We start from the raw sequence: 25,805 nt of genomic DNA, 5'->3' as shown, positions 1-25,805 counted from the left end.
GAATCCCCACCACTGCCACGCGGTGCGGGCCGTCAGCGACCGACATTAGGTAAGCCCGGCAGTACCTACCGTAGCCTACCTTAACCATTGGCTCTCTGGGCGAACGTGTACACGCGTCAAGCATGCCGGTATTCAAACTGGTAAAGCTACGTTCTACAGGATGACTGGCCTAAGTAGCACCGACGCCCTGCATACAAGCAGAAAAGAAGCCCTAGCACACGCAGAAATTATCGACAGTCGTCCTACAGACCGTGACGACACCGTCCCACTTAATGTGATCAAGCCCGCAACATCGCGCGTATACGCGAAGAGCGGACATCAGAGGAAACGATCAAAGCTTGCAGACCACGAGCAGATAGCGGATATTGTGCTTGCACAAACGCCAAGTCAGGCAGCAGGACATGTGGAACAGTACCACTCACGGCCGATTAGGGTATCATCTTCCTTAGGAACAAAAGATGGTGCCATTTCGGGCTATCCCCCAATTAGGTCGAAACCTTCGATCCAGAATGAGAGGCTAGTAATCAAGACTCGGAAAACAAAACGTGAGTATAACAGAGGGCCCAAGAAAAGGTGGACAGACCAAGAGACGAATGACCTGAAAGCGGGTGTGGCATTATGTGGCGTTGGAAATTGGAAAAAGATTCTTGATCATCCAAGATTTCACTTTGGCGAAGGGAGAACCTATGTCGACCTGAAGGACAAGTTTCGCACTCTATTTCCTCCTGATAAACCCGAGAGGTGGGCTCAAGCTGCGAAAGAGACACTCACAGAGCGACCGGATGACAACAGTACACACGACCGGCTAATATATAGACTCTGGACCGACGAGGAAGACGCTAGGCTAGATCTTGGTTTCGAAGTGTACGGTTTCCAGTGGCAGCTCATTGTACAGGATGAGTCATTACGACTCAGCCAATATAGACCAGATCAAGTAAGAGATAGGTTTCGTCGGAGGCACCCTGATGAATATGACAAGCCAAGTCGTGTTTCAAAGCTGATGATGCCCAAAAAAAGGCAGGGCCGACCGCGCAAGGACCAAAGGCAAGGTGGAGAAGGTGACACTGACACCGTCATGCTCGAAAAGGATCAATCGCATCCCCGGCATTTTAGTGAAGGAAAGGGGCTCCCGTCGATATCAATTCAGGAAGACGATGCTCAGGGTACTGCCGGATTACCCCCATTAGATTGGGACAATATGGCAGTTCGACCTATTTTTGACCTGTGAAAGCCAAGTTATAATCTCAGATTGCGAGATACAACTGCCTCGGTCATGACCAATCCTTCTAAATTTTCTAAACCGAGAATTCAGCTACCCTGAAAGGTTTTATTTTCGGCCTTGGAGGTGTGACTTTCTTGTTTGGGCTCCTTCGTATCTATGGTGTGTTGGTCGAATACTTTACCAGGATTCATCAACCACTGAGGATCTAGCGCCATCTTGATTCGCTTCATGATGTTGATTGTCTCAACATCGAGTTCCTGCTTCAGGTACGCTTTTTTCTTCAGGCCAACACCATGCTCACCACTACAGGTGCCCTCCATACCCAGTGCTCGATCTATCATATCTTGCATACTTTTCTCGAGCTTAGCTCTATCCTCCTGACTGCAATCGTCATAGATTATATTCGCATGGAAATTACCGTCACCCACATGACCTAAAATAGATGCAAAAAGACCTAATCGGTCCATATCTTGCTTAGAGACCTCGATGATATCTGGCAGCCTTGACAGTGGGACTGCGACGTCTGTGCCCCAGAATCTTTGGTTGTCCTTAAGCAACCTAAGCATACTCCACAACGCTTCCTTTCGCGCTGACCAGAGTGCTACCGCCTCTTCAGGCGTTCTGGCGAATTCAAAGTCCCTACCTTTGCTTGCTCTAGATAAGGACTCGACAATGTTAGCATCGTCTTTCACCCCGGCATGAGTACCAGTAAACTTGAAGAAAATTGTTGGCGCTTCTTTCCACTGATGCCCCTTTTTGCATGCCCGATTGATGATTGACATTTGGACTTCATCCATGATCTCCATTGCGCCGACAGGTACACCAGCCCGCATAATTCTGATTGCCGCTTTCGCTGCATCATGAATTGTTGGGAACGTTGTGACTGCGACGGATGTTACTTGTGGTATGACTGCCAATTTCAGTGTGGCTTCTGTCACCATGCCTAGGGTGCCTTCGGAGCCTACGAACAACGTAGTGAGATTGTATCCAGCGCTGGATTTCCGTGGACGACGCCTTGTTTTGATGACTGTGCCGTCCGCGAGCACCACAGTCAAATTAATCACCCAGTCCTTCATGGTTCCGTACCGAACCGCATGTGTTCCAGAGCAGTTTGTTGCAACCATGCCGCCTATCATGGCGGTCGGACCTGGGTCTATAGGAAAGAAAAGGCCGCTGTCTTTGATCTTATTGTTAAGATCCATCCAGTTCACACCTGGCTGGACGACCACGTCCATATCGTCTCCATGGAGATCCAGTATCCGATCCATACGGGTGAAGTTGATGGTGATGCCTCCGTACGGTAGCGAGCAATGGCCTTCTGTTGAAGAACCACCGGAGTACGCAACCATGGGAACTTTATTTTTCTGGCATATTCTAGCAATAGTACACACATCCTCGGTAGTTTTAGGATACACTACAGCAGTTGGTAATTGAGAAGTTTCGTGGGATGACCTTGCGGTATTCCCATGTGCTTTACGCGTTTCTTCAGCTGTGCTGACAGCTTCTTCATTGAGAGCTTTTCGTATCTCAGATGTTGCATTTTCATAGTCATGAACGGTCCCATAACCAGAGCCGATGAATTCACGAGAATGAGCTTTAAGTTGGGAATCCCTAGGTTTGTAGCCCAACCACAGGGTTGTTGTAGTAACGAAAGCACCGATCAATACCGAACACTGCTTCCCAGACCATTTGTGTTGCAAAACAGGGCGTTGAGATAGGCTTTTAGATCTCGATTGACCATTCCGCCGCTCATACATAGCAAGTGGGGCTTGAATGTCTCTCCAGAAACGTAGCCGATGAAGGCGACCGATCATTTCTTGGATCAAAGAGTCATGCCCCCTGCAACAATGCCACGACAATACATTTGTATCATTGTCAATATCTATATACTTATACCCGCCAGCTCTGAGATGCTCGGCTCTTGCGTCATTTTGCTCCCTACTTTGCTTCGCCGATCAGCTGCCGCTTGATCCGCCGTTTAGCACCCACGATCATCCCTGATACCTGTTGAGCATGGCTTTCTGTGTAGACACTACTACTGTAGTAGCAGGCGGGCTGGTTCGGCTGCATTCCACATTAATGATGATGCTGAACCGAGTGCGTTGCAAACTCAATGGTTGCCATTCCAACCGTAGCGGGGATCCGTATATTTACAGTCGCGAGATGGGTTCTTCTGCCGGACACAAATTTTGCGACGATCAAGGATCTCAATGGCCAGATCAGACATCGAGGTGCTCTCTATTGAGATCAGTCGCCTGATCAAGAGTCCTTATGTCCCTTGCTTACAGGTATGCGGCTGTGTACCTCTGTCAAGGCAGATCTGGCGAATGATCGATATCAACTTATTGAAATCACAGGGACTGCACGATGCTCTCGGGGGTGTTCATGTTCGGACACTAAAACGCTATGCACGTGCGAACGAATGCAAGGTCAGGTGTTTGGTGCCGATCGTAATTGAAGGCTTGGAAAGATGGCCCAATGGTTTGGGTATACTGACCAAGCTATGTAAGTAATGCAGAGGACTAGGCATATTCTCCCTTTTCTTACCAATCCTACAGGTGCTGTCACGATGTTCAGGGATTGCGTGATGCAGCAAAAGCCGTTACTGCTTAGCTCCTTACTTGAAAAGGCCGTCAATTCGGACTCTGGATATGATGAGGTAACCTATTCCCTGAGCCGTAGAAAGCAAACGTTTATACATGTTGCAGTACAGTACTGCATGCATTGCTATACTAGCGGATCCACTCAAGGATATCCCTCTTCCGTCCTCCTTCCCAGCTCTGGTGGAGAAAGCCGTAGGCCAGGCAGTACGGAGTGTATCAGTACAGAAGACTATGCCGGTGTACAGCTTACTTTCTGGTCTTGGGTCAGATTACCTTGACTCTTTGCCTGTAAACCTACTTGTCCAACTACAGGACGGGGCGTTAAGCGTATTGAAATCAATTGACCTTGAGGACCATTTGGCCAACTTACTATGTCTTGGTATCTTAGGGAAATTAGCAAATTCAGCCTCGCAAGCTAATGCTAGGCCAACGACTCGGGAACGTTTTCAGGCAGCTCGGCGCTTCTTCGCGCCTGAGAGAGCTCCAAAAATCTTGGACATGCTTGTATTGCAGGTACTTTCCATCTGCAGCAAAAGCTCGCCATCTACAAGTGAATCTGACCTTGAGAGTCTGGAACTCGCCATAGTAATCACGAAGACGGTCGAGGAACGAGAAAGGGAAACGTGGTGTAATGGAGATGCGAACAAGACAGGCACTGCAAGTAAGGCACAAAGAGTCTACAGGAAGATAACAAAACCCGACCTTGACGTTGGGGTCCGGAGTAAAGCGTTAGATTTTGTCTGTATCCTGATCGGTGATCAACCACTGCCGAAAGAGCTTATCACCAGATTCGAAGAACATCTTCATCCAAGACAACTTGTCTCCCTGACCCCACTGAGCATGTCCAAAGCCTTTGGTCAAGTAAAGGAATGCAAAGTCACAGATGGAATAAAAGCTGTATTAAATCTAATCTTAAAAGCTCCGTGCAACACGCTTGACTCGCTGGTCGAAATGGACTGTGCAATAAACCTTGCCAAAGCGTTGGCGATCAACATAGACAGTAACTCATTACTCCTGAACGCAGTGATACCTCAAAAGCCGACGGACGATTTTCTGCATCTGCTGACGGGATTCATAACATCGGCAGGAGACGTGGGAAACGAGATGGCAAGAGATGGGAACGGTATTGCTTGTCCAGTGATCGTGACCGAAACTTTGACCCAGCTGTCGGAATCTCTAAGGGCACTCTTCCTCAGATCTTCCTTACTGGCAGGACGAGCTCACCGTGCTATCTACTTGCCTTTCTTGGGCTCGCTGGTCGAACTGCATCGAGGGCAAGCCATTCCTAGAGGTCGATGCGAATTCTGTGAAGGAGGTCTTTCTGTCTCTAAGTCAGTGCCTCCTCTTTATGAAGTCGGAAGTACACCGGAAGCTCGATCAGTCAGCCATGACTGGAAGAAAACACTGGTGAAGCAGCTCGATGCGGACTCAGATCTTCAGTACAAACATATTGTTCGCATTGTCGGTGACATTTGTTGCGACCTAGAATTGCGCTGCAACCAAGTGGAAGGGCCGCTGCGCGCTGAGCAATTGAGATGCAACAATCTGCAGAAAACGATCCAGGACTCTAGCGCAAAAGTTCAAGTGCTGGAAAAGGAAGTCAGAAATCTTTCCTCGGCGCAAGAAGACAGTCATGCTAAAGCTGAAGACCTTGCAGATCAGCTTGAGTCTAGTCGAACGAAAGTTCAAGACGTCTTGAGCAAGCTTCAGAAGCAGCAAGAAGACTTCCAGAGATCGGAAAGCGAGGCTCGATTAGTCCTGGAAGCCGCCATGGAAAGCAGCAGGGAACGTGATTTAGTATATTTCGCGACGCTGAAAGGCAAGGACGAGAAGTTCGAAAATCAACTTTCCGAGCTTCAGTCCACACAGTCCATGTTAGCTGAAGCCAGAAGAGAGATTGACAATCTAGAACATCGAAAGCATGATGACATGGAAATGCTTAGAGGTAGAGATCAGGCTATTAAAAGCCTTGAGGAAGCCTGTGTGGACGCCGAAACGACAGCTGAGACCCAGAAGGTGGCGATTCACGGATTACAAGACACAAAGACCGAACTTTTGAGAGAGAAGGAACAGGAAGTCTTTGCGGCCAAAGCAGCCGCAGAGCATAGTGCCAATACTATCGCCGATCTTGAAGATCGTCTTCAATCGACTGAAAATGATATATGTCAACTGAAGGAAGGCTTTAACACCCGAAACGCAGCCAAAGATGCTGATCATGCTAAAGCCAAAGCGTCCTTTGATGCAGCAATCTGCAAACTTCAAGATGAAGTTGCGCAGGGGGTATTGAGAATTATCGCAGCTGAGACAGCAAAAGACGCAGCAACCTCTAAGCTGGAGAAACGAATATGTATTTTCCGACAAGATCGAGACAGAAGGGCCAGAGAATTTGCAGAGGCTCAAGATCTCAGCCGCCGATTGATGAGCGTCGTCGGCTGTGGCAATCCCACAGCTCCAAAGAGGGCTCCCCAGTCCCCAACATTGTCGTTCGAGTCCGAAAGTTCGAGCTGGAGTGGAGCTCCCACGCCCAAACGTAGCAAAACACAGTTGTTATCAGTGCGGAGAAGTCTAGCCATGTCTAACGACTGTCGAACACCCACACGAAAGAAGCGCATCTCATCCGACTCAAGCAGACCCCCCTGGTAGAGAATGCATCTGCAGCGAATCGAAGGCCAACTCTACTTCTACGATCCCATGAAAAGAGGAGTGTTGCGATGCCCGGCGCTTCTTTGGGTGCCTCAGAACTTTGCTACAAGAGACCGATGCAGGGCACGGACCACGCTTCTTTCAAGTCTGACGAACTGTTTGTGGGAAGTCTTCAACGGCAAACGTCGACTCCGAGGCGTCGAGCACAAGATTTGCCTGAGGATGAGACGACGCAGTTTGGATGATTGAATGCGCGCCATAGCAAGCGGTCAGTGTTCAAGCATTTGAGAGTGCCTTCGGCAGAGTATTCGATATTTTTCTGCCTGGAAGCCTGCTTATCTGCCGTTTTATCGGGGCGAATGAATAAATTCATTGAGCGTGTTTGCTGTATGCATGTTGCCGCTGTCATTGGCTGCACCGTAGGACTGTGTTCTGAAAGTTTTGCATAAGAAGTGAATGTTCGTTTTGGGTAAACACTTCACAAGTCAGAGCCTTTTCTCACTCCTTAATGATCAGGCATGCACAGCCACCCCATGATCATGAAGATGGCAGCCCGAAAACTAAGGATAATCCCAAGAACTTTGCGACGTGAAATCTGGGTGGCAAGGTGTCGAGTTTAATGTGATAATAAGCAGTGACTGCGAAGTGTCGATTGCCTTACACAACATTAGTGTTTACTCCGAAAATCCGCGATATCACCTTCCCTCTACTTCTTGAATCACCAATGACTCTTTCCTTCCGAATATTCATTGTCTACTGAAGCTCAGCCAGGTCATAACATGACTTTCTCTTCACTACCCTGGTGCTATTCTGAAATAAGCAGATAGTTCCTACGTGACAGAGTCAGGTCTCTTTCTTCAACCCTTCGACTTTGAGGCTAACAGAACCTTACATCCTCACAGCCTTCTCACATCTACTATTCGGTCTGACCAAAAGACAGCGCAAGATCGTCGATCGTCCAATGTGAGCATCAAATGCCATCTTCACCAACATCCGGACGCATGGATAGCAAGCGTCCACAACGACCTCCCTCTCACCAGCAGTTAAGGCCTGCCAGATATCACCCGAAGTCTTGGTCTAACCCTTCTTCTCGAACACAAAGCCAAACACACGCAGCTCGTGAGGATTGGCGACACTGGCTCGAAGTAGCCGTAAAATATTCTGACGTGCCTGGAAACATCTCCGTCAAGGAACTTGGAGACTGCTTTAGCAAAGAAGGAAACTTGACCTTCATAGAAATATTTGCGGAATTTCAGGGCCAGAAGTCTATCTCTGGAAAAGTCGTGTTTGCGTAAGCATTGAGTCCCAGGATCTAGAATGTGTATATACTCATAGCTACAGGCCTGCTCCCGCTACAGCATTCTGGGAGTCGCCAAGGTATGCCCTAGAGGTTCCTGGTAAAGGCAAATTCGATATAAAAACCCATCTAGCCGGACCCGGCCGAGTATCCTTCGTCCCTAGTCCAATGGATCCTTGTAAGACGTATCCAGAATACATTGTATCGAAATTGTGTCACTGTGGACCTGGCGAGTGCTTACGTACGTACAGGCTATACCAGGATTCTTCATAGAGTTTGGCATCATGTATTCGCCTACAGTGATGCTGCGTAAGAAACGATACATGCAACCGGCCGATTCGCCACTAAAATTTGGTCTGAACATGCGTTTCGAAGAGCTCAAAATCGATTTCGAATTGCACGAAGGGCGGAAGTCTCAAGAAAAGCCTACAAGCCACAAGCTGAGATTCACCATTCCATTCCGACAAATGCAAAGTATTCAGACATTACCCGCACCTGATAAGCAACTCAAGCTACTCGTGTCCTTAGACACTCCACCGAAGGTTTTTAAGAAACTTGATGGCATAGTCGTCTTTGATGAAAAGACTCGTCTCTGGACTGAGCGAGACATGTGGTTTCGTCAAACAGACATGGTCTCGGACAGGGGAAGACAGAAGCTCAGACGTATGCCTGTTTCATTGACCAAAAGCAGCCCAATGCTTGATTTAGGTATGTTCTCAGCCTTCGCAGGAACCTGACCTGAATATACTGATCTTTGGTAGGTCGCTGGACTACGTACTGCCTGAGCTTTAAAATGACAGCTGCGAGTGAGGTTCAATTCGGTAAAATGCAAGAAATCTTACAGGACTTCAACATTGATTTGGTAAACTCGCCTGACCTCACGATAATCGATAAGCTGGATCGAGTCCCCTGGAATTACACAGATCCACTAGAGTCACAAATTGATAGTGACCCCAGTCTTGGACAGGATCAGAAAACTCTTCCGTTCAAGGTGCTCTATCAACTTGAAGTCTGCCTCTCGCAAGGTATACTTGATGAACATACTTTGAAACCAGCTTTTGGACGGAAACTCATGAGTATGAAGCAACTTGCAGCGATAGAATTGCTAGAACTCGCTGCAGCACAGAGAAAGCGCATCTTTGACCCCATGTCCATTTTCGATCTCGAGATCTCTGCACCAGGGTCCAGCGGACATGTGCCATCATATTGTGTTCCCGTCCACTCCGTTGTGGTCACACCGACAAGCCTCAAATTCAACACGCCCACTATCGAGACTTCCAATCGCATCTTGAGACAGTATCCTGCGTATAACCACCACTTCATTCGCGTGCGATTTACTGAGGAGAGCCCTGGAGTAAGTGACGTGGGTGGAGAGATAGAACTAATTATACTAATCAAGTATAGGAGAAAATATACTCAACTCACAAAGAGACCCAGAACGAGATCTTCACAAGAATCAAACGAACCATGTCGAACGGCATCAAGGTAGGTCACCGACACTACCAATTCCTCGCCTTCGGTAATTCTCAATTTCGTGAACATGGGGCGTACTTCTTCGCGCCTACCGCTGATCTAAGGCTGGAGAGCATTCGGGGCTGGATGGGACACTTTGATACTATTAAATCAGTAGCACTCCGTGCTTCTCGATGGGGCCAGTGTTTCTCTACCACGAGGGCGGTTACCACCGTTGCCGAGCCCGTCGAAATCTTCGACATCCGTCGGAATGGCTTCCTATTCACGGATGGAGTCGGCAAAATCTCACCCTTCCTGGCAGATGAGGCTGCTGATGAGCTAGGCATTAGCCGCAAGACTGAAGACACACCTTCAGTCTTCCAGATTCGGTTTGGAGGCTGCAAAGGTGTGCTCGTGGTCTGGCCTGAATTGTCTGGTAGACAAATACACATTCGCGAGTCTCAATACAAATTTGCTGCCTCGTCGGAACAGCTGGAAATAATTCGTTGGTCTCAATTCGCATCGGCGAACCTTAATCGTCAAATTGTTCTAGTACTCTCGGCTCTTGGTGTCCCTGACCATGTTTTCGTCAACAGATTGCAAGAGCAGTTGCGAGGAATCGATGACGCGATGGAGGACCCTGACAAGGCAGTCGCAATTCTCCAAAGAGATGTGGATCACAATCAGATGACACTGAGACTAGCAGGCATGATTATTGATGGCTTTCAGCACCGCCGTGAACCATTCACCATGTCGCTTCTCCGCCTGTGGCGAGCCTGGTCGATCAAGTACCTCAAGGAGAAAGCACGAATCACAATCTCCGCAGGTGCTCATCTATTTGGTTGTGTAGACGAAACGGCGATACTGAGGGGACATTTTGATGATGGCCTCCGAGTACCTCCAGATGCCCCATTTCATGAGAATGGTCAACACACTCCAGAAGTATTTATCCAATTGTCAAAGGGTCCCGAAGGCAAGCCAAAAGTGATCGTTGGTCCTATGGTTCTTGCTCGGAACCCGTCACTCCACCCTGGAGATATTCGTGTCGTTCGCGGGGTTGATATTCCACAGCTGCGACATTTGAAAGACTGCATCGTACTACCTCAAACAGGGCATAGAGATGTTGCAAGTATGTGTTCGGGAGGAGATCTAGATGGCGATGACTTTATCGCAATATGGGATTCGGATCTTTTGCCAAAAGAGTGGAATTATGAACCGATGGATTATACTGCACCTCCAAGGTCTGAAAAAGTGGGCGAGATCACTACTGACGATCTTACCACGTTTTTCATTCAGTACATCAAGAATGACAGTCTGCCCAGAATTGCGCATGCACATTTAGCACAAGCAGACTATTGTGAAGATGGCGTGAAAAATCAGAAATGTGAGTCCCCATTTTGTGTGCAGAATAAGCAAAGACTGATGTGAATAGGCCTAGAGCTTGCATCGCTTCACTCGATGGCAGTCGATTATCCGAAGACTGGCCAACCAGCTATTATGACGGATGATCTTATTCCTAGAAAATGGCCTCATTTCATGGAGAAGAAAAAACCACCGGAAAAAATCTACCATTCTGACAAAGTTCTGGGTCAGCTATACGACCAAGTCGAGAGAGCCGGCTTTGAGCCTGCATATTCAGCTCCTTTTGATCAAAGAATCATTCAAGCTTTCAAATTGAGCCAGCAAACGCTGCAGGATGCAGCAAGTCTTAAACGACAGTATGATGCTCAAGTTCAGCGTATTATGGCACAGCATGCCGTCAAAAGCGAATTCGAAGTTTGGTCAACCTTCGTGATGGAACACAATAACGCCAACGATTACAAATTCCATGAAGAGATCGGTCGCGTTTCTTCCAACCTCAAGGAGGGCTTTAAAGACTTGTGCATTCAAAAGGCAGAAGGGAAGCAATTCGAGAAGCTTGCTCCTTTCGTAGCTGCCATGTACAAGGTGACTGCTGACGAAGTGACGTCGGCCGTCAATCAAAATATGCGTAACAAACGTATCAATGGAGACGATCAGCCATTAAAAAACTTTCCTGTCGAGACCATGCCATTAATGAGCTTTCCATGGATTTTTCATGATATTTTGGGTAAGATTGGGAAGTCACACCCGCCGGATCACTTACAGGTAGAGAAGGGCACTCAACTCGGCGAGCCCTGTAGCTTGGGAGCTTCAGCTCGAGTGAAGGTCATGGAAGAGAAGGATGCTCGTTCCGATATAGACGTCTCTCAGAGCGCGCAGACTCTACCACAGACGATGCCTCGGCGCGCACATTCATCAGAAATCGAGTCGGGGCGTCAAAATTTCAGTAAGCCTTCGCTACTGTCAGTCGAGGCGTTAAGCAGCGAAGCAAATCAACATAGCTTCATGCCTGCTATGCAACCTCAAGATCACCAGCCTACCGGGTTAGGCTCACTGGTAGGACAATCCAATCTTATCAATACTATTGCTAGTCACCACGCAGGAAGCGCAGTCAGAGGGAAACAGAGGGACGATCTTCAAACAGACAAGGATGACAAGGATGACAAGAGTGAAGAGGAAGTGGATCTCGGACTTGGACAGCGCATGACTCTGGCTGAGCAGATTACCAGATTTCATGAGAGAACGATGTCATAGAGATTGACTTCAAAAAGAGCACCAGTGCTGAGGTTGGTATCGATGCTGGCAAGCTTGCGAAGATATTCCTATAGTTTTCAAGGGCAGTCAGTCCAAAAGAACCTGCACATCTTGCGAGTCATGTTTATTTCCTTCAATGAAGCACTAGAGAGAGCATGGGTCATTCTGAGGCGTATGTTCGAGGTGTATTGACATCTAGAGAGCTTGAGTTTCAGGAGGCAAGGGTTGGTATTAGGAGGTGATTGAATGACTGGGCGTACTTGACTGAGCTCAAATATCTGCGCGCGTTGCCAATGCATTGTCCTGATCAGATGAAGCTAAGAAGGTAAGGTCTTCAAGCTCCCTTCTCGAAAACCCTTACTCCACCATCAGAGTACACCTGATATAGATATTCTTTTTCATGCACGCCCTTTCCGCTGCCCGTATGCTCCTCCCTCGCCCCCCTCGCGTGATCCTCAACGCACCACTAATGTCCTTCGCCCCCCTGTCTCCAGTTCCCGCACACTCATCACCATCCTCGCCTGATGCGCCAAACTCAATGTGAAAGCCGCGTGGGAGATCTCTAGTGGCGATGTCTGGGCGTGCAAGAGCGCGGAGTCGGCGTTCGACGTAATGATAGTGGCATCGACTTGCTCGCGCAGTCTGGTGACGATGGCGAGAAGATCGGTGACAGAGCAGGCGGTGGCTGCTGGGAGGAAGTCGAGCCCGTCGAGTATGAGGATGATCGGATTTTGGTTCGAGCAGGACGCTTTAAATTCAGCGATAGAGGTGGAGAGGGTGTGCTCGAGATCTGCTAAGCCATGAGGGCCTGGGCCTGGGCTGAGGCCAGCGTCCGAGGCCGCAATGACGGAGATCGCACTTGTTTTGATACGCTATATGCTCCTAATAATCAGTTGTTGTATGTCCCAAGAGTGCAGCATCAGAGAATCAAGGCGCACAAGTTTTCGGCCCCCATCTTGCCAGACAGTGGGGTTTCGAAGCCAGCTCATAAGTATAACTTTTGGACTAAGACCTCGGTCAGGCTGCTCGGTGGTATCTTCAATATCGGACAGGCCCGCATTGCTTGCAATCGCCGCAAGGAAGCGTAACACGAGCCAATTGACTGTCGCGCCCAGAGTGCCCGTTAGTAGGGTTAAGGAGTGACTGGGTTGGGAGGAGAGGTAGGGCGATAGAAGAGGAGGTATAGGTGGCTGAGAAGCCATTGAGCTTTAGTCAAGGGAGGTGGGAGTAATGAATTGCCATGTCGACGCTGTGCAATAGTCGCACTCACCGCTAAAAGTCGCTCTATCACCACAGGTGGAGCACATGCCTCAGAAGAGGCACGCGGTAAAGAATTCGCCCTCTCAAGTAGAGTGAAGATCGTACTTAAGGCGGCCAAAAAAGCCAAGCTCCCAGGAAAAGTTTAGCGCTAGGGTCAAGGCAAGCGAGTCCCAATATCAAACATCCGCACTACGGACGAGTGTTTCGATCCGTCGCAGCAACGACGAGATATTGAGAACGTGAGTATACCTCTTTATTCATAATCTCTTGCAGAAGCTGACATCTTATCACAGAGTCATATTCCAAGATGAGTATGGCCTCCAAGCACCAATCTAACCGAGATACGACTGACGGTGGAATCTGCAGCAAAGGGTACCTCGTCCTTTGGCAAGCGTCACAATAAGACACACACGCTGTGCAGACGATGCGGTAAGGCTGAACCATTTGTGGCTGTGGCCACATATCGATGCAGTGTAAACATTGGCGCCCGAAAGATTTTTCACTAACGCTCTGCGCGTTAGGTCGTCGGTCCCTCCACGTCCAGAAGCACACCTGTTCATCATGTGGATATCCTGCAGCTAAGATTAGGCAATGTACGTCTCTAAGTCATCCTGCCAGACCGACATGACCACCATCATCCATTTCATGTCAGCTTCTAACATTGTCTTTCACTTGCAGATAACTGGAGCGTCAAAGCGAAGAGGAGAAAGACCACCGGCACCGGGAGAATGAGGCATATGAAGGATGTTCCGCGCAAATTCAAGAACGGATTTCAGACTGGCGCTCCAAAGGGAGCGAGGGGGACTTCGCAAAACTCTACTTGAAGGATGCGATGATGGAGGTTTAGCAACGGCGAAGAGGTCGAGCATGGGAAGATATGAGGCAGCTATGCAGCTATCAATGTATTCCTACGAATAGCTGGGTATTCATCCGAAAATTCAGTGACTAAGAGCCGAATCTCTCCTCGAAGCTATTTCTCCGACCCCAGTTCTTAGGTTGTCTTTTCAGAAAAGCGCCTACGGATCCAAGATATCCCTCGTGGCGGAGGAAAAAAGCCTTTTTCTTTCCTCCGGACCAAAATTTCACGGCAAATGTGAGCGAGTTGATGGTTTGGCGATGCCCACGAATGAAGGAGCCTCCAAAATATATGTTCTCGAGCTGATGTTTTTCGGAGAAGAGGTATGCGATCTGACCTATATTATTGCTTACCGTGTAGAGCAAGCTTAGGCTGATATCCTCGGGAGCGAATGCCAAATCCAGCTTATCATTACCTTCAACGTCAGCCCTGTCGCCGTTAGACATACCATTTCCATCTTCGGCTGCTTTCTCTCCCTCCCTCTTCTTCCTAAAGACTTTCCCAAAACTACTCGCGATGACATTGGTCGCTAGGCCGATTTTACTATAGTCTGAGCCGTAAATGTCTCCTACCAGCATGTCGACCTTGGTATTATCGCCCTTATCCGCTAGAGCTAGCATATCATCGAACGTCCTTGCGCCTGTCATCAATGAGAGCAAGCCCCAGAGCGTACCGCCTCCAAGAGAGGTTCCACCGATACGTTCGTATTGCCTAGGACCAGAGACTTTAATCATAGATACACCTGATCCAATGTTGACCAGCAGATATGGATAGATGTCAGTTCGGGGCTGCTGAAATGGCATGGGATCTGCCTCGCTATAGGTGAAGACTTCCTGCGGTATTTCTGTAATGAAGAAATCGAGACCCATGATCAAACACTCCATTTCGTCTTCTCGTAACACTTCCAGACCGAGAATCGCTTTCATCTCGTCATAGTACTTGAAAGCTCCGCCTCCAGTGGCAATGATGACCAATTCGTTGGGCTTCGAGCCATTGAGCGCGGTTTGCTTGGATTTGAGCTGCTTGATGAATTCGAAGCATTGATTAATTCGATCGGTCTCAAACTTGACAAAGCTGAGCCTGCCACCCAATTCTTTGGAATTTGGCTCCCTCGAGAAATAAACCAGTTTCGCCAGCGAACCGCCAATCTTTCCACTGTTAGTGGGGAGCCACCGCTGGTCTCAGTGATGGGACCCGGCCTACTTACGTCCAAGGCCACGTGGCTGACCACAGAAGTGTGACGAGGCAATCTGATATCACTGATATCATGTCGGGTTCCATCTAGCCAGCTGATTTCGTCCGCAATAAACGCGCCTTGGACATTAACTCTGAGGTGGCCAGGAGACTGTATGAGCTCTTCAAGGGCGGATAATTTCCTCTCCAGTGGTTCGCCTGCCACAGCTTCTTCCATGATTCGAGGGTCAAATTGCTTTGCTTGATTGGGAGACTCCGGTGAGATTATTAGATTACCGTAAGCATGATAGATGCAAGGTCAATAGTGATAGAATACTTAAGCCCTCACGTCCAATGGCGTGATGGATGGGGGTAGCTTGAACATGCAAGTTGCCTCTGCAGCGGTCAGAGCTATCTGTATGCTGCGAATCACTATCATCCGTGCATTCTCGGACGTGGATCGCACGGATGCTGATTGAACGGGAACGGTATGCAGGGTAAGCTCCATTGCTTTCCAGTGCTGCAAGTCATCCCACCGTCCGTCCGACGGTCCGAGAGATCTTACCTTAATTCCGAGGCTAATTCTACACCTCATTCAACATCTATTGCCGATTGACCCGACTTTGATAGGTAAAGTCCCCAATTTTGCAACGTCCAAGAATCGTCATCATGAAGCCGGTGCAAGCTATATATAGACGGGTCTCTTCCACAACGTGGCGCGCTGAAAGTTGTTTGCCGTTGCTATTCTTCAATCGTGCCTACTGGAAGTCTTCACACATTGGTCCCGCGACTTTGCTCTTGCTCATTGATGGCAGAAAAGCGTGACATCAGCGGAGCTAGGTCTTACAGCTCGTCTCACTCACGTCTTGCGCCAATAGCATCGCACGCTCGTTCACGGTCTAACAAAAGTCTAAGCCGTGTCTTCTCCGGCTATCACATCGATGATCAGTCCCTCTATCATAAGGAAACACGTTCGAGATCTCTAGACAGCGATGATGATGACGCTTCTTCGGATGGTGATGTAGATATTACGGTGGACTCCAACGGCATCCCTCCTGCCGAGAAGGATGTCGAAGCGGGTAATTTACAGAAGAGATCCACTTCTAGGTCAAAAGAGGATCCTAATATAGTAAGCCGCTTCCTGTAAGAACAACAACAGATGTTTACTATACCCCAGGTCTCATGGGACGGCCCGGATGACCCCCAAAACCCCATGAACTGGACCAAGCATCGCAAATGGGCCGCTACTCTCGTCGTGTCTTCTTTTACGTTCATATCGCCAGTATCATCCTCTATGGTTGCCCCATCACTAAGTGACATGGCAAAGGACTTCAACATTAAGAATGAGGTCGAGTCGCAGTTGATCCTCTCAATTTTCGTCCTGGCGTACGCTATAGGACCTCTCCTGTACGGACCCCTAAGCGAGATATACGGCCGTGTCATTGTACTTCAGCTTGCAAATCTCTTCTACCTCGTCTTCAATCTTGCCTGTGGTTTTGCCTCGAACAAGGTGGAAATGATTGTATTCCGTTTCCTATCCGGTCTTGGTGGCAGCGCTCCTCTATCGGCACGTCCGACCTAGAGTTTTGGAGTGATCCAGAGCTGACATTTGCTTTAGATAGGAGGAGGTGTGCTTAGTGACTGCTGGCGAGCCGATGAGCGGGGCCGTTCGATTGCCATTTATAGCCTTGCACCACTGCTTGGTCCTGCAATAGGCCCTTTATGTGGAAGCTTCATTACCGAAAACGCAAGCTGGCGCTGGTCTTTCTATGCCACTTCAATTGCTGACGCTTTCGTGCAACTTTTTGGACTATTCTTTTTGCGGGAAACCTATGCCCCAACGCTACTGCATAGGAAGGCCGAAACGCTCCGAAAAGAAACTGACAACGTAGCTCTCAAGACGGAGTTCGAGCATCCTGAACATACCTTTGCTAGTAAGCTGAGACAAAATCTCGTCCGCCCATTTAAAATGTTGGCAACACAGCCTATCATTCAGGTCTTGACGGTCTATATGAGTTTTTTGTATGGACTAATGTATCTCGTTCTCTCTACCTTTCCACTTCTTTGGACTGGCCGCTATCACGAGGAGCTTGGAGTTGCTGGTCTCAACTATATCTCTATTGGCGTGGGATTTACGCTCGGGACTCAAGTTGCTTCTCCACTGAATGATCGCGTCTATCGACTATATCGGAGGCGTAACAATGGCGAGGGCCAGCCTGAATTCCGCATTCCGTTGATGAATGTTGGCAGCTGTCTGGTTCCTATTGGACTTTTCATATATGCTTGGACGTCTCAGAGTCACACTCATTGGATAGGGCCCAATATCGGTGCGGCGATTTTCTCATTGGGTATGATTATCTGCTATCAATGCATTCAGACCTACCTCGTAGACGCTTACACTCGCTATGCTGCTTCGGCACTAGCTGCTACCACCGTCTTGCGGTCACTGGCTGGCTTTGGCTTTCCCTTATTCGCGCCTTACATGTATAACGCATTGAATTTTGGGTGGGGTAATAGTCTGTTGGGATTCGTTGGAGTTGGACTGGGGATACCAGCACCAATACTACTCTGGATATATGGGAGAAAGCTGAGGGAGAAGAGTAGATACGCAGCTGGTGGCTGAGTCGGGTTCTTCAGTGCCTACGCCGTCGGGCTTTGCATTCACTATCAGCACAAATCATCCAACGGCACTACGTGAAATATCCGGTTCGAGTGTAGCCAATTTGATAGCGCTTACTGAACGACTTAATACAAAATATTCAGCTCAGACGGAAAAAGAACAGCCATCAAGAACCCGATCTTCCATTGAAGAAAAATGTAGATTCTGGATCTGCTGTGTATGTGATGATGTTCACAGACTAGATGTACGATCTCTTTTGTTGTCCATGAGTCTGCGCTCCAGTACATTGATGAGCCAGCCTTGAGGAGCTGGCTGAAGACTGTACGAACTCGGATGAATCCTGCCCTAGAGCGGCCCGTTCACCCGCAGATGATGCCTTATATTAGCGTGCGACCTAAAGCCAATGGATAGCAAAGGTAAGGTACGCTGGGGCCAGCTACAAGCACGGAGGGGACAGCACTCCTCAGCCGCTGGAGCGTAGAATGTAGCCAGTTAGGGCTTGAAGGCCCTGACTTGTAGCAGTTCAACCTCATGCTTGGGAGGGTGAGGAACTGTAGGACTTTTGACTGGGTGGAACTAGATAGCTTCATAAGTTTCATAACTGGCCTAGTTCTAGCGGCCGGTTCGGTAATTCTAGGAACCAATCAATCAAATCAAGTAACAATTCTTGGAGTGCGACCCATTTTGACAGCGTAACAACTGCTCCTAAGTTGAGAGTATGGCCGTCGATGCAAGGCGTTTCTAATGACGGCAACACAGTCGATATCACAATCCCCAATAATACATAATTACAGTCCTGAGAACAAACCTCCAGTGCCGCATCGGCCTTATTCAAATCCCCACCTCCTCGCGCCTGAAGACGCCTTTCACACCCATTCGCCCCCAAGAAAACACCAGCATTCGATTCAACACTTCTCTGACTTTGATGGACATGCTCTCACAACCAGTCTACCGAATTTACGGGGTGCAGGGCCGCGTTCGAGGCGTAGATTGAAGCGGCCTAGGAATAGGAACAAGGAAGGAAAGAAAGCCTGGCAGAAGCTCCTATGGGTCAAACAAACGGGTTGTGCGTACATCTCGCGCGCTTCTGCAATCCCCCGTTGACTTCTGTGAGCAGATCCTGACAATTATACTGATCCTACGGGCTTCCTGGAACAGTTACAACGCAACCCTCGCCTTCGCCCATACGAGTTCTGGCCGTTAGTAATAGAGTCTACCGTTATAGCTCAGCATGTGTCATCCGTTGCCATTTTTGTCTGCTCCTTCGTCGGCATCTTCCAGGGCCGACTCCATCCTGTCTCAGTCCTAGGTTGGGGCACTATCAGTACCATTTTAGGCTGGGTTTTGTGGGACTCTTGGGTTGGTCAAGCAGAGAAAAGCAAGATTCTCATGGAATCATCCGGTGGCATCAGCAAAGCAAATGGCGACGCGACCAATGGTTCAGCTCTCAGCTCTGATAACTCAACCACGGCACCGACTCCTTCAAGCCACAGCAACGATTCCACTACTGTCGGCCTAGGCTTAACCCTCACAACGTCGAATTTGTCCACCCGGAGGACTCCCCATCACTCTCGATCCCAGACCTCCCTCTCTTCCATAGGCATTTCTCCCGCACTATCTGACCATGTGCTCGCGAACGCTCTCACCACCGTCCCCGCCATAAAACCACCCAACACCACCCGAAAGGAACAACGCCTCACCACAATGAAATCCGCTTTCCTCATATTTTGTGCTCTCCTTGGCCTCTCACCTATTCTGAAATCCCTTACCGAGTCTACGACTTACGACTCTATCTGGGCTATGGCAACCTGGCTGATGTGCATTAACATATTCTTCTTCGATTACAGTGGAGATGTACATGGTGTGAAGTTCCCCGCTTCACTCTCAACGAATGCTGCGTTGATGGCAAGTACTGTGTTAGCGTCACGACTGCCAAGTACAACGCATGTGTTTAGCCTGACCATGTTTAGTATTGAAGTTTTTGGACTATTTCCAGTGTTCAGACGGCATTTGAGGCACATGTCTTGGCAGGGGCATAGGTTGTTGACATTAGCTTTGATATTCGGAGCCGGGGCTGGATTAGGTCTCGCGATCAGTGAAAGACCGATCTGGTCGGAAGGGGGTTGGAAGTGGGCGCTGCTCGGTTCAGTGACATGGACGACGTTGAATGGGCTGATCATGGGATCGTGTAGTTGGTACTTGATCCATTTGCAACGGTATAAGAACGTGGTCGAAGGACCGTGGGATCTAGCAAGGCCGGTTTTGAGGGGAGGAGGGTGGTAGACATATTTTTTGGAATTCGAAAAGAAATTCGTTTACATAAGTTCTTTTCTCACGGGAGCGACCATTGTTACAATTCCCACCTCCCCGTCACATGAGTCCTCATTCCTCGGCTCGACAAAGCTCCTGTAAGAATTCCGAGAAATCTCCTTTGGTCTCATTGGAAACATCCTTCTCCAATCTAGAGCCATATTTCTGCTTGTAAGCAACCTTGACCCGTGCAAGATGTTTTGGTTCCCAATGGTAGCGTACAAGACGACTGACCAGCAGATCTGCTCGGTCTTTGGAGGTCTCAGCCAGGGCTTGGTGAAGCAGAAGCGCGTCGCGAACAGGGCGGTTCAAGACGCCATTGAGTATGTGGGCGAGGGTTTCACCCTGGAGATATCTTAATACGGTGTCCCAAAGATATGAAAGTGTTCGAGGGAGGGTGTAGGACACTTACCACAAGATTTTGACTCCGCTTGATCATCTCCCTTGCAAAATTCTTCTTGTACATTGCCTCGAAGACACGCATCACCTCCGCGAGATGCTTGTCACTCCGCAGTACGATTATATTGATCATCGCTGTCTCCCCACCTTCCTTCGCCGCCAAGCACTTGTAGAGAGTATCTGTATCTTTCCGCACGTGGCTCATTTCCACCTTTTCAGACTCGCTCATCCGCTTCTCTTCTAGCACCAGCAGAACAGCGGTACGGAATTTATCTTTCTTCAATTCAGTCTGCATACACTTCTCCAGACTATTGTGGTACCGTTGATCACTGAAAGCTTCTTTGATCTTGACAATCTCGCTGTTGGTCCTTCCCATCAAGCTCTCGATCAACAGTTCTCGGCGCGAACTATTCGATTGATACCAAAAGTTCGCCCAATGCGCCTCGCTTTCCCAACGACCAAGGGCAACTGCGTAGGCCGCCTTGCCAAGGTTTCCAGTCACTTTCATCTTGATGTGCTTGGCTATATTGACGCCTTTTCCTTGCGCTTTCATGTGCTTCTTGTACTCCGTGCGGAGCATCAGGACATGATCGTCTGAAAGGTGAGGGAGGATCTTGATCAAGGGTTTAGCATCGATGGTGGAGTGTTTGAGCGCGGAGGCTAGGGCTATTGCATCGGGCTCGGGGTCGTAGAAAGAGACCTTCTTTTTCTTGGGTTTCAGACGGGGAGCTAAAGAATCATCGGAGTCAGAGTCGTCGCCGTCCAGAGGCGACAGGTCCGAGAGATCAGAATCGTCCTTGGAAGCAAGCATCAGGGGCGATGGCATGGGGGAAATTGATTGGTATGTGCCGCGATAGGCTTCGAGAAGCGGACTTCCGGGCGGCAGGCCGCCAGACATGCTGCCTCGGTGCGAACCCGGTGCTGCGAGACCAGAGTGACCGTGTGAGCCGCTTGAGATTGAAAGATGGCGCATTGACGGCGGAGACGACGTTCTTCTGTGAGGCTTCGCTTCTACAACCTGTGGCTGAGCAGAGTATGAGAGTTTTCGCTCGGCATTGGCGTATTGATATGGTTCTACTTGTGCATATTGCGGTCCCCTCCCTTGGTGGCTAGCTGGCTGAGCGACGACATATCTGAAATGGGGTAAGCAAGTCACGAAGTCGTCGCGAGTGAAGCTTACTGTTGCGCTGGGGCAAATGCACCAGGCATGACTAGAACTTTCTCTCCTTTTGTGTCTCTGGTGTATTGCTTCTCATGCGAGTGCGAGGGACGTCGATCATGTTCATGGTGAGACTTGCTCGACTTGCCGGACTTGTGGTGTTCCTTCTTCGAAGAGCTGTGTTTGTGCTTTCTATCCTCCTCACTGGAGCTCGAGCTTGACTCTGAATCACTACTGCTGCTTTCATCATAGTACTTTTTCGAAGTCTTTCGCCGGCTCTTGTGGTCGGACTCAGACTCGCTTCGCCGGCGTCGACTTGAATGCTTCTTCGATCTTGAGTCTGACTCGCTGCTACTACTGCTGCTGCTGTCCTCGTAACGCTTCTTCGATGACTTCTTATGTTTCGACTTGGTATCTGACTCGCTGTCTGAGCTTTTATGCTTCTTGCTATGCTTCTTCTTCCGTTTATCATCCGAATCACTGTCATCTTTCTTTTTGTGGCTATCTGACTTGATTACGACTTGAACTGCTGGGCTAGGCGCTCTTGCGTCGCGGCTTCTCGAGCGTTCATCTTTCCGTCCTGGCGAGCGGGATCTGCCCCTCGAATGACCATCTACTCGCAATGACATCTCGAAACGGCCTCGGTACCTTCCAATGACGCGTCAGATATAGGAACGTGCAAATTGCAAGATCAAAAAGCCATAAGGCTGTGCTCCCAGACTCGTGGTGCCTCTGTCAGCAACGACGAGAGAGGGGCTGGTGGGGGGCCTAATTCTAACGTTTTAAGCGCCAAGACATATTTTCGCATCTCCGACTACGACTCATCTTCAACTCTCCATCTTGACAGACAAGAAGGACACGAAAGTCCTGGTGTCCCCAGAAGCATCTCGACAAAGGCACAGCCAAGATGCCAAGATTTCAGGAGCTCAAATGGAGAGCTCAGCAAAGCTAGAGATCGTGAAGTCTTTCTAAATGTCCTGGGTCTCGCCTTGATTAGTGTTTCGAGATTCTGCAACGGATCCAACGAACGTCTGGTGTACTCACGGAGCTTTCATAGCAGTGCACTAGTAATTGAGCAGCCCCTCGTGTCATATGAGCCTGCTCTGTACGCTCGCTGCGGCATGTGATTGCAAATACTTTTACTAAACCAGCCAGCCCTCCATGAGTTACAAGCCGATCTCAGACATCCGCCGGGACCTCTATGTTGCATTAAACGGGATCATGAGCACATAGGGACATGGGTTCTTGCCAACCGCTAACACGACCCTACAAGACGATGATCATCATCATCATCATACTTTGCATAAGATACCTTATTCTATGGCCCCTCAGCCAGATGTTCATGCGGCAGACCGCTAGTTCTGCCGATGTCTTCACGCACGAATCAGGGAGCCCATATGAGGCACGATTCGCTTCTGTACACTACCACATCATTTTGGGTTCCTCCGCATCTCCCACCAGTCGGATGTATGACTTCGTTCGGCTTCTGATATGTAAAAGCGAGATGATGGCTTGCATGTTGACAGCCGTCCCGAGTGAATAAGTCCGCTGATCCTCGTCACACAAGTTGTCGCTTGTTGCTATTGGTATGCTACATTATGAAGGCTACCTTCCAATTTTGTACCCATTCCTAGCCAATTGGCCTTGCGTCTTGCCCAGCGTGTTTCTGTCATGGGGAGCTTCATTATATGGCTGCCAAATTATATAAGAAGGGTTTCCAGAAGCCTCCTCAGAATACTATTGTCGTTCTTCCTGTACAATAAGCACTCTAGCCCTCCTTCTACCCCACTCTCAGAATGGAAAGTCTTCACTGCGTTGCCCTCCTGTTATTCGCTTTTCAATTGCTCTTTCCACGTCTAGTCTTGACTCTGCCTGCGACTCTCTCTAGCCGGCAATCGACCACTATCCCCAAATTCGTTAGCGATTACGGTAGGGGCTTGTGTACATCTCAATATCACCTGGCATCTGCTGAGTCTCTTTAGCTCCACTTGTGTGGCTAGAATCCAATGACAAATACAATCCCAGCGATATTGGCAACCAGCTTGTCCACACTCAGCCAGAGAAAGACTTTAAGGTTGTTGCTGGAGCGCCGAACCCATTGACGCTTGACAACCTTGACCAGTTGAATGGCCTAGACGGAGCCAATGTTTATCTCACATCATCAACAGATGTGACTTCAAGCCCCCCTGGCTCTTTGGAGTCCGGCCTGAAGGTAGCGGCAAGACTGTTGGAGCAACTAGTTGTGCCGTCATTGTCAACGACCATGGAAGTGGTTTAGTCGATGCCTTCTACATGTACTTTTACGCCTTCGACTTCGGTGGGGTGTACTTTGGCCAGCAAGTGGGAAATCACGTTGGGGATTGGTATATGACCTAGAGTGCCTTTTCGACAGAGAAAATCGACCGCTGATGTCATTTAGGGAGCATACCATGGTCCGATTTCAGGATGCAAAGCCTCAAGCGATCTGGTTCAGCCAGCATTCTTTTGGAGAAGCTTTTACGTATGACACAGTAGAGAAACAAGGAATTCGACCAGTTGCATACTCAGCAAACGGAACCCATGCGAATTATGCCACATCAGGTGAGTACTCCAGTCCTTCGGAAGAGGTGGTGCTGATTCTGACATCGGTTCAGGCACTCACGATCATACACTACCGGGCGTCAGTGGGAGCCAGGGATTGCTAGAGGATCATTGCGACAAAGGGACGCTGTGGGATCCGCTGCTCGGCGCCTATTTCTACCAGTTTGATGCTTCAACTCAAGCTTTTGCTGCATACGATGGGTCTAGCCCTGTCAAGTGGTTGAGCTTTGCGGGAAAGTTCGGAGATAAACAGTATCCGGACTCGGACCCCAGACAGCATAAGATCTTTGGCATCGATGCAACTGCAAAATTCACAGATGGACCTACAGGGCCTATCAGTAAAGATCTCAATAGAACAGACGTTTGTATTCAGAGCACCATTGCGGTCTGTAGAGTTCAAACCAAATTGGGACCGTAAAAGGCCGAATCAAGAAGGATCAAATCATCCTCACATTTGGTTTCCGTTCCCGCGCCTAGTACATTAGCTGCTTCTTAATTAAAACCTCTGCGATTGGTTGAAAGTGAAACCCCTGGTCCATGTCGAATTGGCACACCAAAGCAATGCTTGCTTGTCCATACTTGTGCGGTGCAGCTACTCTCATCGTCATTGACGGCTCCGTAAGCAAACCACGGCAACTAGGAATCTCATCACCAATTGCGCTTCAAAGGCCTCGCTAAACAGACATGCTGCGACCGACCCGGCGTCTTCAACAGCACATTGAACACTTAGCGATTGCCTGTAACCAGTGGGACTCCTGAGTTGAAAGCAGGCGTGTTCAAGAAGTAGCAACTCACCATCGTGACAGCCCGCTATCCACAACGTATCAAGGCTTCCAAACACCCGCCTATTCGTCCATTTGTTCTTTACAGGCACAAATCTTCCTACATCATTATGAATGGGTCTTCGGTATCACCGCAAACATCGGCTGTACCTCGGTCTTTCGTGTCAACCCACGAGCAGTCTCATGCGACATCCTCCACAAATGCAACCCTGGACTCCAATGGATCGCTACGCCGAAAAAGTTCTTTTAATTTCCTTCGCCGCACGAAGTCGCGCGATCGGTCGGCGTCGACAGGCAGCGCTCCGCAGAGGAAGCTGAGCAAGAAGGAGTCGAAAAGGATGCGCGAAGAGGAGATCAAACGTATGCAGAATCAAATACCTGCCGGCCCACCTCGTATACCAGTCGTCCCGTCACAACCTCAAATTCAAAGCTTTGGCGGAGAAGGCGCGAAACAGGTTTCAGCGTCCATCATGTCGAACAGAGCAGCAGGTACTTTCCCTCAGAGATTAGCTCAAAAGACCTCGCAGGAAAATATTGGGGCAAATTACTATCGAGGAATGCCCGTCCCCCCCGTCCCACCAGTACCTCCAATTCCAGGTCACACCGCCGGGGGGTTCGGTGATGCCGGTGAAAGCATGGCAAATCGTGGGAGATATAGTTATGCTAGCAGTGCTATCAGTACCATCAATAGTCCCAGGAAGATCCGGAGAAGAAAAGATCCGATCCCCTTCAAGTAAGCTTTCTCAAGGTCCAAGATCTTGAAGATGTAATTTGACCCCTTGCAGCATTCTTGTCCTTGGCTCCCGCGGCTGCGGCAAAAGCTCCTTTATCAA

The 25,805-nt window shown here is 49.1% G+C and overlaps 9 protein-coding genes across 9 annotated transcripts; 5 read left to right on the top strand and 4 right to left on the bottom strand.

Annotated features, from left to right (window-relative positions):
- Positions 1–160: 160 nt before the first annotated feature.
- Positions 161–1,228, top strand: KY384_001077 (uncharacterized protein; the record flags this gene model as incomplete). Its single annotated transcript, XM_044809609.1, has 1 exon — positions 161–1,228. The coding sequence occupies one exon, from the start codon at positions 161–163 to the stop codon at positions 1,226–1,228; it is 1,068 nt and encodes a 355-aa protein (XP_044673516.1).
- Positions 1,229–1,308: 80 nt separating this feature from the next.
- KY384_001076 (uncharacterized protein) lies at positions 1,309–3,036 on the bottom strand (the record flags this gene model as incomplete). Its single annotated transcript, XM_044809608.1, has 1 exon — positions 1,309–3,036. One exon carries the CDS (start codon positions 3,034–3,036, stop codon positions 1,309–1,311), a length of 1,728 nt encoding a protein of 575 aa, XP_044673515.1.
- Positions 3,037–3,921: 885 nt separating this feature from the next.
- Positions 3,922–11,833, top strand: KY384_001075 (uncharacterized protein; the record flags this gene model as incomplete). The annotated part of the gene is made up of 5 exons (XM_044809607.1): positions 3,922–6,378; positions 8,017–8,473; positions 8,527–9,119; positions 9,170–10,601; positions 10,650–11,833. The coding sequence occupies 5 exons, from the start codon at positions 3,922–3,924 to the stop codon at positions 11,831–11,833; spliced, it is 6,123 nt and encodes a 2,040-aa protein (XP_044673514.1).
- A 455-nt stretch (positions 11,834–12,288) lies between these two features.
- KY384_001074 (uncharacterized protein) lies at positions 12,289–13,035 on the bottom strand (the record flags this gene model as incomplete). The annotated part of the gene is made up of 2 exons (XM_044809606.1): positions 12,289–12,705; positions 12,772–13,035. The coding sequence occupies 2 exons, from the start codon at positions 13,033–13,035 to the stop codon at positions 12,289–12,291; spliced, it is 681 nt and encodes a 226-aa protein (XP_044673513.1).
- Positions 13,036–14,038: 1,003 nt separating this feature from the next.
- KY384_001073 (uncharacterized protein) lies at positions 14,039–15,360 on the bottom strand (the record flags this gene model as incomplete). Its single annotated transcript, XM_044809605.1, has 2 exons — positions 14,039–15,097; positions 15,157–15,360. 2 exons carry the CDS (start codon positions 15,358–15,360, stop codon positions 14,039–14,041), a joined length of 1,263 nt encoding a protein of 420 aa, XP_044673512.1.
- A 570-nt stretch (positions 15,361–15,930) lies between these two features.
- On the top strand, positions 15,931–17,745 carry KY384_001072 (uncharacterized protein; the record flags this gene model as incomplete). The annotated part of the gene is made up of 2 exons (XM_044809604.1): positions 15,931–16,251; positions 16,741–17,745. The coding sequence occupies 2 exons, from the start codon at positions 15,931–15,933 to the stop codon at positions 17,743–17,745; spliced, it is 1,326 nt and encodes a 441-aa protein (XP_044673511.1).
- A 1,043-nt stretch (positions 17,746–18,788) lies between these two features.
- KY384_001071 (uncharacterized protein) lies at positions 18,789–19,781 on the top strand (the record flags this gene model as incomplete). Its single annotated transcript, XM_044809603.1, has 3 exons — positions 18,789–18,851; positions 18,901–19,658; positions 19,739–19,781. The coding sequence occupies 3 exons, from the start codon at positions 18,789–18,791 to the stop codon at positions 19,779–19,781; spliced, it is 864 nt and encodes a 287-aa protein (XP_044673510.1).
- Positions 19,782–20,124: 343 nt separating this feature from the next.
- On the bottom strand, positions 20,125–22,239 carry KY384_001070 (uncharacterized protein; the record flags this gene model as incomplete). Its single annotated transcript, XM_044809602.1, has 3 exons — positions 20,125–20,397; positions 20,465–21,584; positions 21,632–22,239. 3 exons carry the CDS (start codon positions 22,237–22,239, stop codon positions 20,125–20,127), a joined length of 2,001 nt encoding a protein of 666 aa, XP_044673509.1.
- A 1,167-nt stretch (positions 22,240–23,406) lies between these two features.
- On the top strand, positions 23,407–25,709 carry KY384_001069 (uncharacterized protein; the record flags this gene model as incomplete). The annotated part of the gene is given in 6 exon segments (XM_044809601.1): positions 23,407–23,539; positions 23,593–23,780; positions 23,792–23,973; positions 24,030–24,190; positions 24,244–24,551; positions 24,978–25,709. 6 exon segments carry the CDS (start codon positions 23,407–23,409, stop codon positions 25,707–25,709), a joined length of 1,704 nt encoding a protein of 567 aa, XP_044673508.1.
- Positions 25,710–25,805: the final 96 nt, after the last annotated feature.

Source organism: Bacidia gigantensis, assembly GCF_019456465.1.
Source record: "Bacidia gigantensis strain McMullin 20006 chromosome Unknown contig_125, whole genome shotgun sequence".
NCBI classification, from domain to species: domain Eukaryota; kingdom Fungi; phylum Ascomycota; class Lecanoromycetes; order Lecanorales; family Ramalinaceae; genus Bacidia; species Bacidia gigantensis.
Note: the sequence above shows the minus strand (reverse complement) of the source record. Positions and strands in the feature narration are given on the sequence as shown.